At 36.4% G+C, this 16,004-nt stretch overlaps 1 protein-coding gene across 6 annotated transcripts in view; it reads left to right on the forward strand.

Moving 5' to 3' along the window:
- The window catches only part of PPP1R12A (protein phosphatase 1 regulatory subunit 12A), a 149,866-nt gene that overhangs the window by 56,732 nt on the left and 77,130 nt on the right, over positions 1-16,004 (forward strand). For all 6 annotated transcript variants that reach the window (XM_073788378.1, XM_019952649.3, XM_033866298.2 and 3 more), the window contains exon 2: positions 1,243-1,373. In XM_073788378.1, coding sequence (XP_073644479.1) covers positions 1,243-1,373 — 131 coding nt within the window. The remainder of the gene's footprint in view (positions 1-1,242; positions 1,374-16,004) is intronic.

Genomic DNA, 16,004 nt, shown 5'->3' on the forward strand with positions numbered 1-16,004 from the left:
TCAAAGAGCTTTGTTTCTGTGGGTTGTATATATTAATACTTACAGTACTAGAGGATAAAACAGAGGACTCTATATATTCATTAATTCATTTTTAAATGAATTAAAGCAATACTTTACCCATGTTATATAAATGGCATTTTTTAATTAAAATAACTAATTCATTTACTCCTGAAAGCTTGAATTTTATCATTGGCAACAAATACTGTTAGTTTTTTTTGACAGACTTTGTTCATTTTCAAGAAAATTTCTGCCAACATCCAAGTTAGACTAACTATAGTTTGCCATTTAAGTAAAAATATATTCCATAATGGCCTATATGGGAAAAGAATTTTTAAAAAAGAGTAGATATATGTATATGTATAACAGATTCACTTTGCTGTACACCTGAAACTAACACAGCATTGTAAATCAACTATACCCCAGTAAAAAATTTTTTTAAAATGATGTTCCATGGAAAAAGTGGCTAGATCGGCTTGCAAATTAATTGCACAAGTGTTTTTCCTCAGGGCAGTCATTATATTTGGAAGAAATGCTTTATGCATGCTTCCTGTCTTATTCCACAGAGTATTTAAAAGATATATATTCAAGAGTCAAAATTTAATAAAATTTATAGTTTTTACTGCATTGTCAAGGACATTCATAAGTAAAAATAGCTTGGGAAAGAAAAAAAACCTGTGAGTGCAGAGTGGTGAATACAAGGACAGTAAAGTGCTGTGGGGTGTTTTTTTTTGTTTTTTTTTGCCACTGCCTTGATTTATTCTTAGGCAGAAACATATTTACCACTAGTGCTTTTGCATCCTCAAGTGCACATGTCAACACAGTGAAAAGGGGAAATACCATCTTAGTATTATTTTGAGAATAGTTTTGACCTTGTCACCTCCCTGAAGGGATCCCACTCCCTGAACAGACCACAGTTTGGGAACCACTGCTATAGAGGATATTATTGGTACTTAATTATAATGTTTTGATTGTTTCCATGTTGACATGTACTTGTTTTCCTCATGGGGTTGGCATAAAATGTCTAGTCACATACAGTATTGTTATATGGGTATCTAAGCAAGGACTATTAAAATTTAGGTAGTACCATTGGCCTACTTCATAGCAGTACAATCAAGATGGCAAGAGACTACCTTATAGAAAATATGTTATAAAAGCTTCAAAATAGGAATTTTATTCTATTGATGTGTTGTTGGGAGTATTGATTCAAAATTTTTCTAATCCTGCTTTCTGTTTTGTTTTTAGGCTTGCATTGATGACAATGTTGATATGGTGAAGTTTCTGGTAGAAAATGGAGCAAATATTAATCAACCTGATAATGAAGGCTGGATACCACTACATGCAGCTGCTTCTTGTGGATATCTTGATATTGCAGAGTAAGCTAGTTCTGTGTTTGTTTTTATCCAAGTACTATTTAGAGACTTGAGATTTTATAGAAATTGTTGTTATGGATAAATGATTGAACTCTTATATTACCTTAATTCATAAAAATTATTCTTCCCAGGAAAGAGAATAAGTAGATCATGGGAATCCAAATATTGTCTCTTGGTGTGAGATCATCTTCTTGTCTCCCTACCATCTTTGACTTTTGGTACTTTGAATTGATATGAGTAATTGTACACATTCTCCAGCCCCATCTCCTTTTCTTTTGAGTGTATGTATTGTCAAATGATTCAAGGTTAATATTTAGCAATCTAGTATATCCCTATGTAATCATGAATTGTTAGGGGAAATTAACAACAATTCTGAATTAGGTTACTTTGCTAAAGAAAGAATATGATACATAATTCTCCAATTATTCAGTATATTTATGCTTAGTTTTTATTAAGATTGTTTTCTAAAAACATGAAAATTTAGTGAAAAATAGTCATTGTATTCTTAACTGCCTTTAATAGGGGAGTACTTTCTGAGAAAGTTTGATTCTTGAAAAATTTAACAAGGAAGTATACATATCCTGACAAAATAATTTTTTCATCAAATTATTTTTTCTTGTTGCTGTGTATCCAGCACCATAAACATTTTTATTGTCTATCTGCTCACATCAAAGCTTATCAGCTAATAAATATTGAATAAATATGGTAGTCCTACTCTGTGAATCTCTCTTAGTAAGTCTTCATAGTTTTATTTCTTTGTACATTTCATGCACACATACACTGCCCGCCCCCCCCCCTCCAGCCCCCATGTGTATTGGAGATACAGTATACCAGTTTAAAGGAGAGGCAGTGTTCGGTGAAATGAAAAGTGCTCTGGGAATCAGAAAATCTGAGCTATTTGACTCTAACACTGACTGCGCTACACCTTTTGATAATTTGTTTCCTCTTTCTGGGCTTTGATTTCTTTATGTGTAAAATGAAGGATTCTTTTTGCCATTGTAAATCAACAGTGGTTATTCATAATTTTAATTGTGGTTCTCTTTATTCCTTTCTGTTCTTTTCATGCTCAACAAGGGGCTTGGATTTCATCTTCATAGAAAAAAATAGCTAAGGTGCATTTATCTTCAGCTGTCCTTAAATATTTGGTACTTAGGTTCTTAAGTCAACTAATGTGGATTATGAAGGCTTCCTCAACCACTCTCAAGGGGTATGACCTTGGGCAAGTTGCTTAACTTTTATAATTGTCAGCTTTCTCCTCTGTAGAATGGGAATAATATTTTCTAGGTTTGTTGTGAGGGTTAACTGAGATAACCCACCAAGTATAGTTTCTGGCACATAGGAAATACTCAGTATGTATTAACTTTTGACCATTATCTTTTTTATCTTTTTGGGAAAATGAAAACCCAGCTTCTTTCTTCAGATGTGTAATCCTGTGTTTCCTTTTTAATTCATGCTTCTGAGTTTGAAAAGACAGTAATAATTGTCCTGAATAATTTCCTCTTGTAGACTTGATTAACAACCCATTGTGTCAGTTGGGATGATTTTAGATGCACGTAAACAGTATCAAACTTAAACTGACGTAAAGGGAAAGGGTACTTGTTGTACAGGATAATACATAGTTTAGAGGAAGGGCATTCAGGTTTGTTTATTAAGCTGCTCAGCGCTGTCATCAGGGCTTGGAGTCTTCAGGTGTTTTCTTCTGCCTTTCCCAAATATAGACTTTATTCTTAGCCTTGTTCCCTCCTGGTTACAAGATGATTGCCACAACTCCTGAATTGTGTTTTTACATATGCACATCCAAGAGCAAAATAAAAAGTGGTTGGGGAGTGGAAAGTATCTTCTCCATATTCTGTGACTGTCAAGGAGGGAAACCTTCCCTAGAGAGCCCTCTGACTATAGCAGATTTCCCCTTAAGGGACTTATGTTGGCCTGGGCTTGGTAATTTGCCCATGTCTTTGCTGGGAGAAGCAAGTATCTGGCATATTCAGTTTTTTTAATGCCAGAAAATAAGTGTGAGGAGGGTTGGGCAGTCTGCTGCAGGTGTTAATAGTTTCAGTAGAGTAACTACAACTTTTCTTCTTTTTGGAAGGTGGGATATGGAATATGTGTTTCATAGGACTTATACAAACAAAAATGACCTATTTTGACCAAGGTTGACTATAGTTTTGCTGATCTAACTACCTTTATATAGGCATTTATGGCATTAATGGCTGTGGTATAACTGAAGTATAATTGACCCTTGAACAACACAGGTTTGAACTGCATGGTTCCACTTATACATGGATTTTTTTGAACAGTAAATACTTCAGTACTACGTGATCTGCAGTTGGTTGAATCCGCTGTTGTGGAACCAGGAATACTGAGGAACCACAGGTACAGGGGGTCTGCTTATGTGGAGGGCCAACTATAAGTTATTCACAGATTTTTAACTTCAGGGAAAGTCAGCACCCCTGACCCTCATGTTGCTCAAGGGTCAACTATATTTAAATTTATAGTTTTTTTGAACAAAATTAAAATTAATGATGAGTTTTCCTTTTTTGCTCTTTCTGCCCTCTGAGATTCTTTTTTTTAAATAAGGATAATATTTTTATAAAAAACCGTTCAACTCTCGTATATACTGGGCTATTTGTTAGGTGATGATTGCCTAAAACCCTTCTAAATGCATGATTATTTTCACCAGCATTATCTCTTTCAGTAATTAATTTCACTAATGAGTGAGAGAAGTTAATGAAATCCAAAATCCTAGTTTTCTTGGGTCTAGAAAACATATAGCATGGTGGCTTAAGAGGTAGGGTGAAAGATACCTCCCAAATCAGAGCATTTATAGGGTAAAGGAAGGCCCTATTAATAATGACGTAGAGACAACAGTTATAAACCATGGGGTCACTCTGCTAAGTGATGTATTTGGAGTTAAATTTGTTTGCAAATCCTGGTTCTGCCATTCTCTACCTTTGTGCCCTTGGCTGAGCTACTTAGCCTCTATGATTAATATTATTTATAAAATGGGAATGATCTGGCTTCTTCCTAGCTCTTGTTTCTCATATTGCTTTCTACATTTTTTACTCTGTCAATATAGACTACTTTCAGTTCCCCAGCATTCCCTGCTGGTTCATATCATTGTGTCTTTGCTCATAGTGATTCATTTGCCTCATTTCTTTACTTGACCAGCTACTACCAGACTTCAGCAGTTTATGTTAGAATCACTTCTTCCAGAAACCCTGCTAATGTTCCTGGCTGATTCATCATCATCTCTAACATATCAGTTGTTTACATGCTTCTTTACCAACTACATTTTGCACAGAATAGTACTAATTCAACCCTATTGAACTGAGAGGTAAAACAAAACAGTGAAGCACAGATAGTTCACTATGAGGATTTGTGGATGATTAGGTAGGATACAGCGAGTTCTAAATTTTTGACCTCTATTGGAGACAGTAGAACAAAGAATGTGAGGTTGCAGTTTAGTTTCTAGACAATTAACAATTTCACATCTGGTCTCTAGCCTAGCAAAAGCCAAGTGAATAGATGAATGATAGCTCTTCATATTCTGGCTCAATTTTCTCACATTTTCACCAAAATAATTACTTTCAACATCTCCCTGCTATGAATAAGGTAGAAGTCTTAGGGAAAACCAAAAATAGAGATTGTTTAATAATGCCCCTTCACCAGAGTGGATTAGAGGAAGAATAAATGAAGTGAGTTTGGGGAGCATAGTGTTAATGGTCAGTATATGCATTGTTTTACTATTTACTGATGGGTCAGATATTGAAATGTACGCATTAACATTATTCTCTTCCTTTGGGGTGCTGAATTGACAGTGTTACGCTCTGAATCATGTCCCCACAAAATTCATATGTTGAAGGCCTAAGCCCCAGAACCTTGGAATGTGACTGTATAGATGGAGATGATTAAATTAAAATGAGGCCCTTAGGGTGGGCCCTAATCCAATCTTACTCTATCTTTATAAGAGGAAATTTGGACACAAAAAGTGGCACCAGGGTCTTTCACACAGAGAGAAAAGACAATGTAAGGACACTGTTAGAAGGTGGCCATCTGTAAGCCAAGGAGAGAAGCCTCAGAAGAAACCAAACCTGCCAACACCCTGATCTTGGTCTTCCAGCCTCTAGAACTATGAGAAAATAAATTTCTATTGTTTAAGCCACTTTGTCTATGGTATTTTGTTATGGTAATACTAGCAAACTAATACAGGCAGTATAAAATTCTCACTGTCACATCAAGGTATTCTTCCCTAAAAGTTGTAGTTGAATGTCATTGGGCTATGGACTAGAAGTAAAATTGGACATACTAGAACTATGACTTCTGGACATACTAGAATGATTATGGAGCCCAAAAAATTATGTATTCAATTTATTGTTCCAGTCTATAACGATTGGTTAATTATAACTCTAGCCATTAAGTATAACTGAATTATATATTTAAATTATGTGGAAAACATTGAAAACCAAGTCCTCTGACTTGGCTTTCAATAACCAAGAAATAATAACAAATAAAATAAAGAAATAATAGATAAAAGAATAATGAGATGAAGAAATAATTAGATGAAGACATAGGAGTTTTACGATGGAGCATTTAAACTTTGTCTTTCTTTTTTATTAGCTGAAATATTTTTGTAAAGGAAACTGCCTCATATCTACTATTTGGTTACCCCTTGTACAAGTTTTATAGGAAAACAGGATATATTCTTTATTCTTTCCCTGCATATACTGATTTTTAAAATAATGAGTTGGTTTACTAGTTACCCTCAAAAAGGACTAATTGATTTTTTTGAGATCTAAATAACTTGAGCACATACATTTAAACGTACTTGATGTATTTCAATCCATTGCAGTTATTGCCCTTATTGATTAGCAAATTGTACCATCTTTGGTCTACAAGAGTCTCTTCATGTTGGCTTCTAAGACCTTGGGACATGACCAAATAAAGTGATCTTTAAAAGCTTCCTTGCTCTTTAGTAGTATAAAAATGTTCCAGACTCATCTTTTATATTTCCTGCCCTGGGTCTGGAATTGCCATTTCTCTAAGGAAACCTGTTCCTTGTAATGGGTGCTAGAAGTGCTCATTGCTGCTGCATTGATCATTCTTTCAAATTCAAATTCAGCATCAGGGTGTCTTTCTTTAACCTCTTCAATCTTGTATCAATATTTCCTTTCTCCCCTACTTTGTTGCCAAGAACTGTAGAATTAAAATAACACATAATACTCATTTGCTTCATCATATATTACATATACATTAGATTGCTTATAACAGTACCACAATAATAATGATTACTGAAAGCAGTTTGAAGTTTGGGATTTTGTTTTCGTTTTTTTGGCAGGGGTGAGGGGGGTGACATTTCTTTTTGTCCTTATGGTATCCCACTTGGAATATACCATCAAATTACTGTGTGTGCTGAAGTCACTTGGAATAATTCTTTTCTGTTTGGTTATGCCACTAACTAGATATACCATTAAGTTCACTGTTTAAGTTTGTTTTTTGTTTAGTTTAATTTTGTTTTATAATTTACATAAAATACCAGGTTCTAACGGCAGTCCCTACTCTACCACCCTATTTCCTATGGGTAACATTTTTAAATTTTATATTTTATCCCAGTTTGTGTTTTAATATAAGTATTATTCCCTCTTTGCAGATAAATGAAAGACTATCATACACTATTTCTCCAGTTTTCTTTTTTCACTTAACAGTCTATCCTGGAGACCACTATATAGTGGGTTATAGAGCTATTTCTCATTGTTCTCTTCAGGTGTAGTATTTAGTACGCTGTTGTGCAGTGTCATTGTAGTTTATTCAGCTTGTCCTTCTTGATGGACCAGCGAATGTTATTTATTTGAATGACTGTAACTTTAGCCTTGGCATTGTCTTTATTTTTCACATAAACAAAAATTCCTATGACTTATAAGAATAAAAAAAATTTTGTATTTGAATAATAAAACTTAAATGATTTGTTTTATTAACACTTTGGTTATTGATGTGGTTATAATCTCTTTTGTCTCTTTTTAATTTTGTCACTACATTTCTTTTTTAGCCTTCTGCCACAGATGTTTAAGGAATGCTTTTATCTTGAGTAGCTTTAGTGTTTGTATTAAACTTTCAATAGCAGAGAAAATTAGCCCTGTGTTAGGCTAGCATTATGTAGTTTTATAGTATATAGAATGGAATGTTGATTAATTAGTACATTTAACATATTTTTCTTCACGTTTGGAGTAGTTCTGAAGACATTGCTGAAGATTTCATATCATTATAATATACTGGTAGTGACATTCAGTGACATCTTCATGGTCTTATTTACAGCATGGAAAAAGTTTCATTAGCTTTGTTATTTGATCATTAAAGAATCAGCTATTTAAGGATATAATTTTTTAAAATATTTGTGGTGGCTTATTTATGGCATGGCTTTTCTTCTTCACTATAACCTTTATTTCATAAACATACAACAGAATCCTCAAGATTTCTCTTGGCTTATCCTTTAGAATATATCCAGTATCTAACTGTTTCGTCACCTCTTTCATTTCTCCCTGATCCTGGACACTGTTCTTCACTGAAATTATTGCAGTTGGAATCATTCTAACCATAACCATCCTCTTCCCCCCATCTGTTTTCTGCACAGCAGCCAGAATGATCCTTTTAAAGTATTGCAAGTGGAATAACATCACATTTTAATTCAAAGCCCTTCACCCTCCAGTGGGTTTATAATGCATTTAGAAACCAGAGTTTTGGTGGCCTACAGGCTGTGGTTTGACCCTCTGTTACCTCTCTGATGTCATTTTCTCCACGTTCTCCAGGCTGTCTTTGTTAGCCAAACTGGTCCCCTTGCTGAGCCTTTAAACAAACTAAGCATCTTGCTTCATAGTCTGCACCTGCTGATTCCTCTGCCTGGAATTCAATAATGTTGTTATTTTTGGTAAAAGAATCAGAAATTCCTACCAATTTAAGAACTATATAAATTGCACCACCATGCCTATGAGAAACGTTACAATATTCCTAATATCAAGCTCAGAAATGAGACAACTCTATTTTAATCTTAACTCTGCTAATTAATTGCTATTAACTTTAGACAAATTACCAGCTTCTCTGAACCTCTGTTTCCTCATCTTTAAAATAGGAATGTTAACGCTTATCCCTATTCTATAAGATTATTGTGAAGATTAGATGAGATAGTGTTTATAAGACACTTGGCACAATCTATGGCATATATTTAGTTATCAGTAAAGTTAGCTGAATTAGTTGTTGTTATTCATAATTCTATCTTTGGTCACTACTTTTAGTGAAAAATAGCTAAGCTCTTGGTTCTCCTGGATTATTTAATAAAGAAAACTATCATCTGATCATTTGGTCTTAGAGCAGACCTAGCTAGATGAGAGGAGCAGGAGAGAGTGAAGTAGTCATTTGTCCTATTTACTTTGATATGTGGGTATTTGAGCACCAAGAAGAGTTGGCAAATCCATGCATTTCGGTTATTTACATATTTCTTGTCAAGAATGATACATAGTTAGTGTAAAGCAGACTATGTATTTTGGTTTTTTTGTTTTGGTTTTTTTTTTTTTTTTTTTGCAGTACGTGGGCCTCTCACTGTTGTGGCCTCTCCCGTTGCGGAGCACAGGATCAGGACGCGCAGGCTCAGCGGCCATGGCTCATGGGCCCAGCCGCTCCGCGGCATGTGGGATCTTCCCAGACCGGGGCACAAACCCGTGTCCCCTGCATCGGCAGGCGGACTCTCAACCACTGCGCCACCAGGGAAGCCCCCTGGAGTCGTCGTTTTTTGAGGAGAGGAGTGTTAGTGGTATATGGAGAGAGTAACTGATAAGACAGGAAGAGGGAACTGAGACTACAGCACAGAGGAATTTGTATGCCTTGCTAACTGACCTTTAGTGGTGATGCGTTTTTAGGAACATGATGATCCTTCTCTGTATTTTAAGAAGACAATTCTTGACTGATTAGGGAGTTTGAACAGATTAGGGATTAGGGAGTTAGAGACAGGGCAGTGGCAGTGAGCTTGGAAGTGGGGCAGATCTGAAAGAAATTTGGAAAATAAAATTAATAAGGCTTAGTGTGATTCACTGGATCTAGATAGTAAGGTGGGAGGAAAAATCAAAGGTAGTTATAATGCTGATAATAGCTAGCATTTATTGAGTGCTTACTGTGTGCCAGTCACTGCTCTAAGTCCTTTAATATACACTGCTCTAAGTCCATAATTTTGGTCATCCTAACAATTACATGAAAATATATTGCTGCCACCACCCCACAGGCCCAGATGCACAATTCCAAACCCTCAAAATTCTGAAAAATGACAAAATAAATTGTAAGTTTGGTGTAGGCTCATTTGGCAACTCACCATGACTTGAACTGATACGAGGCTATTTATAGTCTTTGTTTCTCCCCCACTTAACTTATTTTTTGCAAAAATATTAACATGTTTGGTTATGGAGTACTGCCTCAGACTCAATAAGGGTGTTGCATAATCTACAATATTATATTTCTAAAATATGAAAAGTTTTGAGGGCTTCCCTAGAGGCGCAGTGGTTAGTAATCCACCTGCCGGTGCAGGGGACACAGGTTCGAGCCCTGGTCTGGGAAGATCCCACATGCCATGGAGCAACTAAGCCCATGAGCCACAACTACTGAGCCTGCGCTCTAGAGCCCGTGTGCCACAACTACTGAAGCCAACGTGCCTAGAGCCTGTGCTCCGCAACAAGAGAAGCCACTGCAGTGAGAAGCCCATGCACTGCAATGAAGAGTAGCCCCCGCCCGCCGCAACTAGAGAAAGCCCGCACACAGCAACGAAGACCCAATGCAGCAATAAATAAATAAATAAATATTTACTTATTTCTTTATTTATTTTAAAAAAAGAAAAGTTTTGAAATTTGGGTTTGGATGAGTGATGGTTGGCCCGTATTATAATTCTTATTTTATAGATGAGGAAACTGAGTCATAGAGAGAAATCACACGATAATTGGCAGAGCTAGGATTTGAACCTAGACAGTCTAACTTGTCAAGTCTGCACTTTAAGACACTACACCTTTCTGCCTCCCTTTCTAGCCTTTGTAATTGGGAAAATGATGCCCTTTAACTTTAGTATTAAAGAATTAAAGAGCAAGATTGAGGGAAGCAGAGGAAATTCGAGTGTAGTGGAATGTGAATTTAAATAAGCCTAGTTTGAGATGCCAATTAAAAAGGTGCAATAGGAAGCCAGGACTTCTTTGGGTATGTTTATAATGCGTAAACTGAATTTCATCAAATCTAAGATGCCATCGTCATAACACATTGTCATTATTTTATGTACCAATTTAAAAGGTTAAAAACAAAAACCTGTAATACAGTGTGTGTGTTTTTTTGTTTTTAAGCACCTTGGGGTTTTTTTTCCCCACACACACAGTATCATTCTTTATCTAATTGTAGTGTCTTGGATGCAGCATTGCTTAAGAATGTTGTATTGTTGCCTTTGGGATTTTCTTCTAAGCCACTGATAGCATTCTGCAAGTGTTGTTGGTGGTGCTTTCTTGATCTTACTACAAGGTATCAGCAAAAAGTTTCAGACACCATCCAGGAAGACATTTTAAGTAACAGTTAAGCTCAGTAAATAAGGTATCAAAGGTATGAATGCACATAAATCAGTTGAAGTTGAAAACAATATGAATAGCTGTGACTGGGGTTACATGAAGACAGATGATGACAACCATGTCGTGGCCATTGTCCATTGCTGAGACATCATTGATTGTAAGGTCAATAGATTGTAGAAGATTTCAGCAATATTAAAATTTGGGGAAAATGTATATCTTAGAATTATTACACAATGAGTAGGATTTTTGCCTCTGGGAATTGGGAGATACAGTAATAAAGTAAGACAGTAGTGCATGTAATTGATTTTAATAAATAAATATGCATTTTCAGGAGTTAGTGCATGGTCAAAGAAGTATAGTCACTGCTCTGAGGAATAATTAAGAGAAATAAGAAATGCTGAAGACAGAAGCTACAGAATTTCCTGTATTTAAAGGTGGTTTTACAAAGAGAAGAGAGGAATTTAAATCCTTCTGCACATTTTGAATTTGTTTTTGTGTTTTGTTTTGTTTTGACAATCTGGGTGCCTAGATAACTGGAAAATAGAGCCCACTTTCACAGATAGATTCATTTCTCTCACACACAATAGCCTGGTCTTTGCTATCGGCATAATTAATTGTATCTGTAGCATAATTGTGAAACCACGATGTCAGAAATTTAGCACAGTATTTGGCAAGGTACATTAGTCCATGTTACTGGACTAGTAACAGGGTTTATGTATAAAAATAATACTTCTACCTGTGAGATTTTGACAAAATGAAATTTTTTTAAAGGTTAAAATTGGTAATGTTATAAACATTATAATTTCCTGACAATTAAAAATGAGAATTTCTGCTTCTTGGAAAATAGAATAGATACGTTTTTCCCGTTTTTCCTCCTGCTGAATACAACTAAAAACCCTGAACATGATATATAAAATATACAAAGACTCTATAAGATAGAGAGAAGACCAAAAAAAAAAAAAAAAAGATAGAGAGAAGACAGAACAGCTACGGATCTCAGGATCCAAAGAATGACAGGAGTAAGTTTCTGGCTTTTCTCTTTGCCTCAGATATACCACACTTGGAACTGAGGAAGCTGATAACCCAGAAGCACCAATGGCCCCACACTGCCCCCTCAAAAAAGCCCCAACAAAACCCTAACCTCTTTAGCCAAATACTAGGAGAGGGGTACCCTAAAACCTTAAAAAAAAAACTACTCCAGCCAAACACTGCAGAAAAAAACCATGGTCCCACCCATACCCTCACTAGCAAAGGCCAGGTAGGGAGCATAGACTTCCAACATTACCAGGCTATCATGAGGTATCCTAGCACCTCTACTGTCATGATGTCAGATTAGGCCAGATACAGAACCTGCCGAGATTTTCATCCCCATCGGATAGTTAACTAGCCCTACCCTAACTGGCACTGGAGACCACGTGGGAAGCCTGGACTTACACCCCCACCTGGCAGTAAAAAGGAGCTCCTACTCCTCCCCACTGGGGTGGAGTCAGAAGAGGCCTGGTAGAGAGTAAATACTTTCACCACCACCCATCAGTAAAGAGGCCTAATTCTTTCTCCCCTTATGGTGTCAGTGGAGGCCACATAGGGTGTAGTAGTGAGGCACCCATAGCCTCCTTAGCCAGGGAGGTATCAGTGAAGGCTTGGTGAGGAGTCAGAAGTAACAAGGAGCTGTTCCATCGCTAGTGTCAATGGTGGCTGAGTGGGGAACCTGAACTTCTACCCCTACCTTGTAATAATGAGATGGCATCTCCCCATCTTTTCTGCTAGAGCAGGGCCAAATATAGTCAGCTAACATAGAAGATTTAAGCACAATCTAGAGTCTCATAATATACCCAGAGTGTTCCAATTTCAATTGAAAATCAGTTGTCGTACCAAGGAACATCTCAAATTGAATGAAAAAGACAATAGGGGGCTTCCCTGGTGGTGCAGTGGTTGAGAGTCTGCCTGCCGATGCAGGGGACATGGGTTCGTGCCCTGGTCCGGGAGGATCCCACATGCCGCCGAGCGGCTGGGCCCGTGAGCCATGGCCGCTGAGCCTGCGCGTCCAGATCCTGTGCTCCGCAACGGGAGAGGCCACAACAGTGAGAGGCCCGCGTACTGCAAAAAAAAAAAAAAAAGACAATAGGGACCAGCGTTAAGATTACAGAGATATTAATCTTAAAATTATTTGACAGAGATTATAGAGTGGCTATCACAGAAGTGCTTCAACAACCAATTACAAGTATGCTTCAAACAAATGAAAAAAAGTCTCAGCCAAAAAAAGTCTGCAAAGAAATAGAAGATATGAAGGGGAACCAAATGGGAATTTTGGAACTGAAAAATCCAGTAACCGAAATAAATAGCAGATAGACTCAGCAGCAGAATGGAGGGGATGGAAGAAAGAATTGGTGAACTGAAAAACAGAACAACAGAAATTACCAAATCTGGGCAACAGAGAGAAAATAGACTAAAATAAAATGAACAGAGCCTCAGGGGCCTGTGGGAGTATACCAGAGAGCTAACATTTTTGCCATTGGAGTCCCAGAAGAAGAGAAAGAGGGCATGGCTGGAAAAGTATTTAAAGAAGTAATAAATGATGGCTAAAAACTTACTCAAACTTGGCAAAAGATATAAACCTACAGATTCAAGAAGTTTAGCATATTCCAAACAGGATAAACCAAAGCAGTTCTGAAAACAAAAGACAAAGTAAAAATCTTGAAGGCAATGAGAAAGGAACTACTATAACATTGGGGCAGGGGGCATTGCATTAAAGCAGACTTCTCATCAGAAACATGGAGACCAGAAGGAAGTGGCACAACATTTGTCAGGTGCTGAAGGAAAGAACTGTTATTTTAAAGAAAACTTTCAAAAGTTCCAGGTCAGAACTTTTGTTTGGATTCTTACTGTTATAGTTACTTTCAGCTGTTTTTTATTGTGATATAGAACTTCAAATATGAAATAGGAAAGTGCATTCCCACTAAAGATGCATAAGGTTATTTACACTGATTTTATGTTGCTCAGAGGTTTCCAAAAGAAAATAGCATTTATTTACTTATTTATTTTAATATATATTTTAATATATTTTATTTATTTATTTATTTTTGGCTGCGTTGGGTCTTTGTTGCTGCATGTGGGCTTTCTCTAGTTGTGGCGAGTGGGGCTACTCTTTGTTGCGGTATGCAAGCTTCTCATTGCGGTGGCTTCTCTTGTTGCGGAGCACGGGCTGTGTAGGCATGTGGGCTTCAGTAGTTATGGCACGCAGGCTAAGTAGTTGTGGCTCATGGGCTCTAGGGTACAGGCTCAGTAGTTGTGGCACACGGGCTTAGTTGCGCCGCGGCATGTGGGATATTCCTGGACCAGGGATCAAACCTGTGTCCCCTGCATTGGCAGGCAGATTCTTAACCACTGTGCCACCAAGGAAGTCTGCATTTATTTTTGAAGTTAATAGTACAATGTTCTCTTACCCATCTTTGAAAAGTTCAGGTAGCTTAGTTTTCATAATTTCTGTCTCATTGGATGGCTTTGAGTAATTCATTTGAATTGTCAAGAAACAACTATTTCAGTGGTTTTCTGACTTTGTGGGGTTTTTTTTTTATTGTGGTAAAAACATAATATTAAATATATCATCTTGGCCATTTTAAAGTGTATGGTTTAATAGTGTTAAGCATATTCACATTTTTGGGGGGCAGATCTCTAGGATTTTTCATCTTGTGATACTAAAACTACCTGGTAAACACTAATTTCCCCTCCCCACTCCCCTAGCCCTTGGTAACCACCTTTCTATTTGCTGTTTTTATGATTTTGACAACTTCAGACACTTCATATGAGTGGAATCATATAGCATTTGGCCTTTTGTGACTGGCTTATTTTGCTTGCCATAATGGCCTTGAGATTCACCTGTATGACAGAACTTCTTTTTTAAGGCTGCACTGACGTTTCGAATTTTAAAAATTCATGTATTGAATGCATGAAAAATCCATGTATTGGTTAAAACAACTTCTTGATACTAGTTTTTCTACAGTAAATAAAACAATGTACATTAAGTTTGAACACTAAATATATTCAGCTCTTGCTGATGAAATTTCTTTCTCTTTGTCTCTTTGATTACTATGTTCTCATTAGCTTCTGATTTAAAGACAAGGGCTTTAATTAAAACATCAAATTTTTAAAATGAACTATTTCTCCTTCTCAATCTCTTCTGTGGTTTGGCTTTTGACAAAACTCAGAATCCAAGATAATTATGAGACTGTCAAATTTGTCTGCTGAATTCAGTTAACATTGAATCATTCTAACCCAGATAGAATCCTATCCATCTAATATACCACATCCAAGTTGCACCCGATAATTTGGTTAACAAGTTTTACACCTTTTATTAGATTTTTAAATTCACACATATGCAAATAATTTTGTAGAAATCCATTTGGATCATGTCTTGAATTTGAGGTTTATTAATTATCCAAAATTATTTATTGACTCCAAGCTGTAGGTTATTATAAATCTCAGTAAACCTAGCAGTTTACCATTTTTCACTTCAGTAATTTATAAAGATTTTCATCATTCAATAGGTGGCATCTCCTATGTTGACCTCTTTTGTATTGCTTAAGGACATCATTAACCATTGTTAAGCAAATAAAAGCCTGCCCTTTTTTTTTTAAAACCCTGAAGCATTCAAAAAAGTTACCCATCTGAAAAACAGCCTAATATTCTGACTTTCAGTTTGGGACTCCTGTGTGAAATCTTCATAGTTTTTTTTTTTTCCCCCCCAAGAAATCTTACAGTAAATATAGTGTATTTTTCCTAATCAGCAGTCCCATGAGCTGCTTTTAATACCCCAGCCGTTTTTGTTCTGAAGGAAATCTGACCATCTGTTTTCAGTATCTCCAAGGGTCCCACAAAGTGAGTTTCTGGTATTCCAGATAGCCTGTATTTTGTTTCACATTATCTTAAATATTGCTTTCTAAGTGTGATGATTTTGCATGATGTGATAACAGATAGAATTTAATTTTATTTTTAGACATTAACTCATTTAAACATAACACAGCCCTGTAAGTTACCTATAAGCTAGGTTTCAAATGTTTTT

The sequence above is a fragment of the Tursiops truncatus genome, chromosome 11 (assembly GCF_011762595.2).
Source record: "Tursiops truncatus isolate mTurTru1 chromosome 11, mTurTru1.mat.Y, whole genome shotgun sequence".
Lineage (NCBI taxonomy): Eukaryota > Metazoa > Chordata > Mammalia > Artiodactyla > Delphinidae > Tursiops > Tursiops truncatus.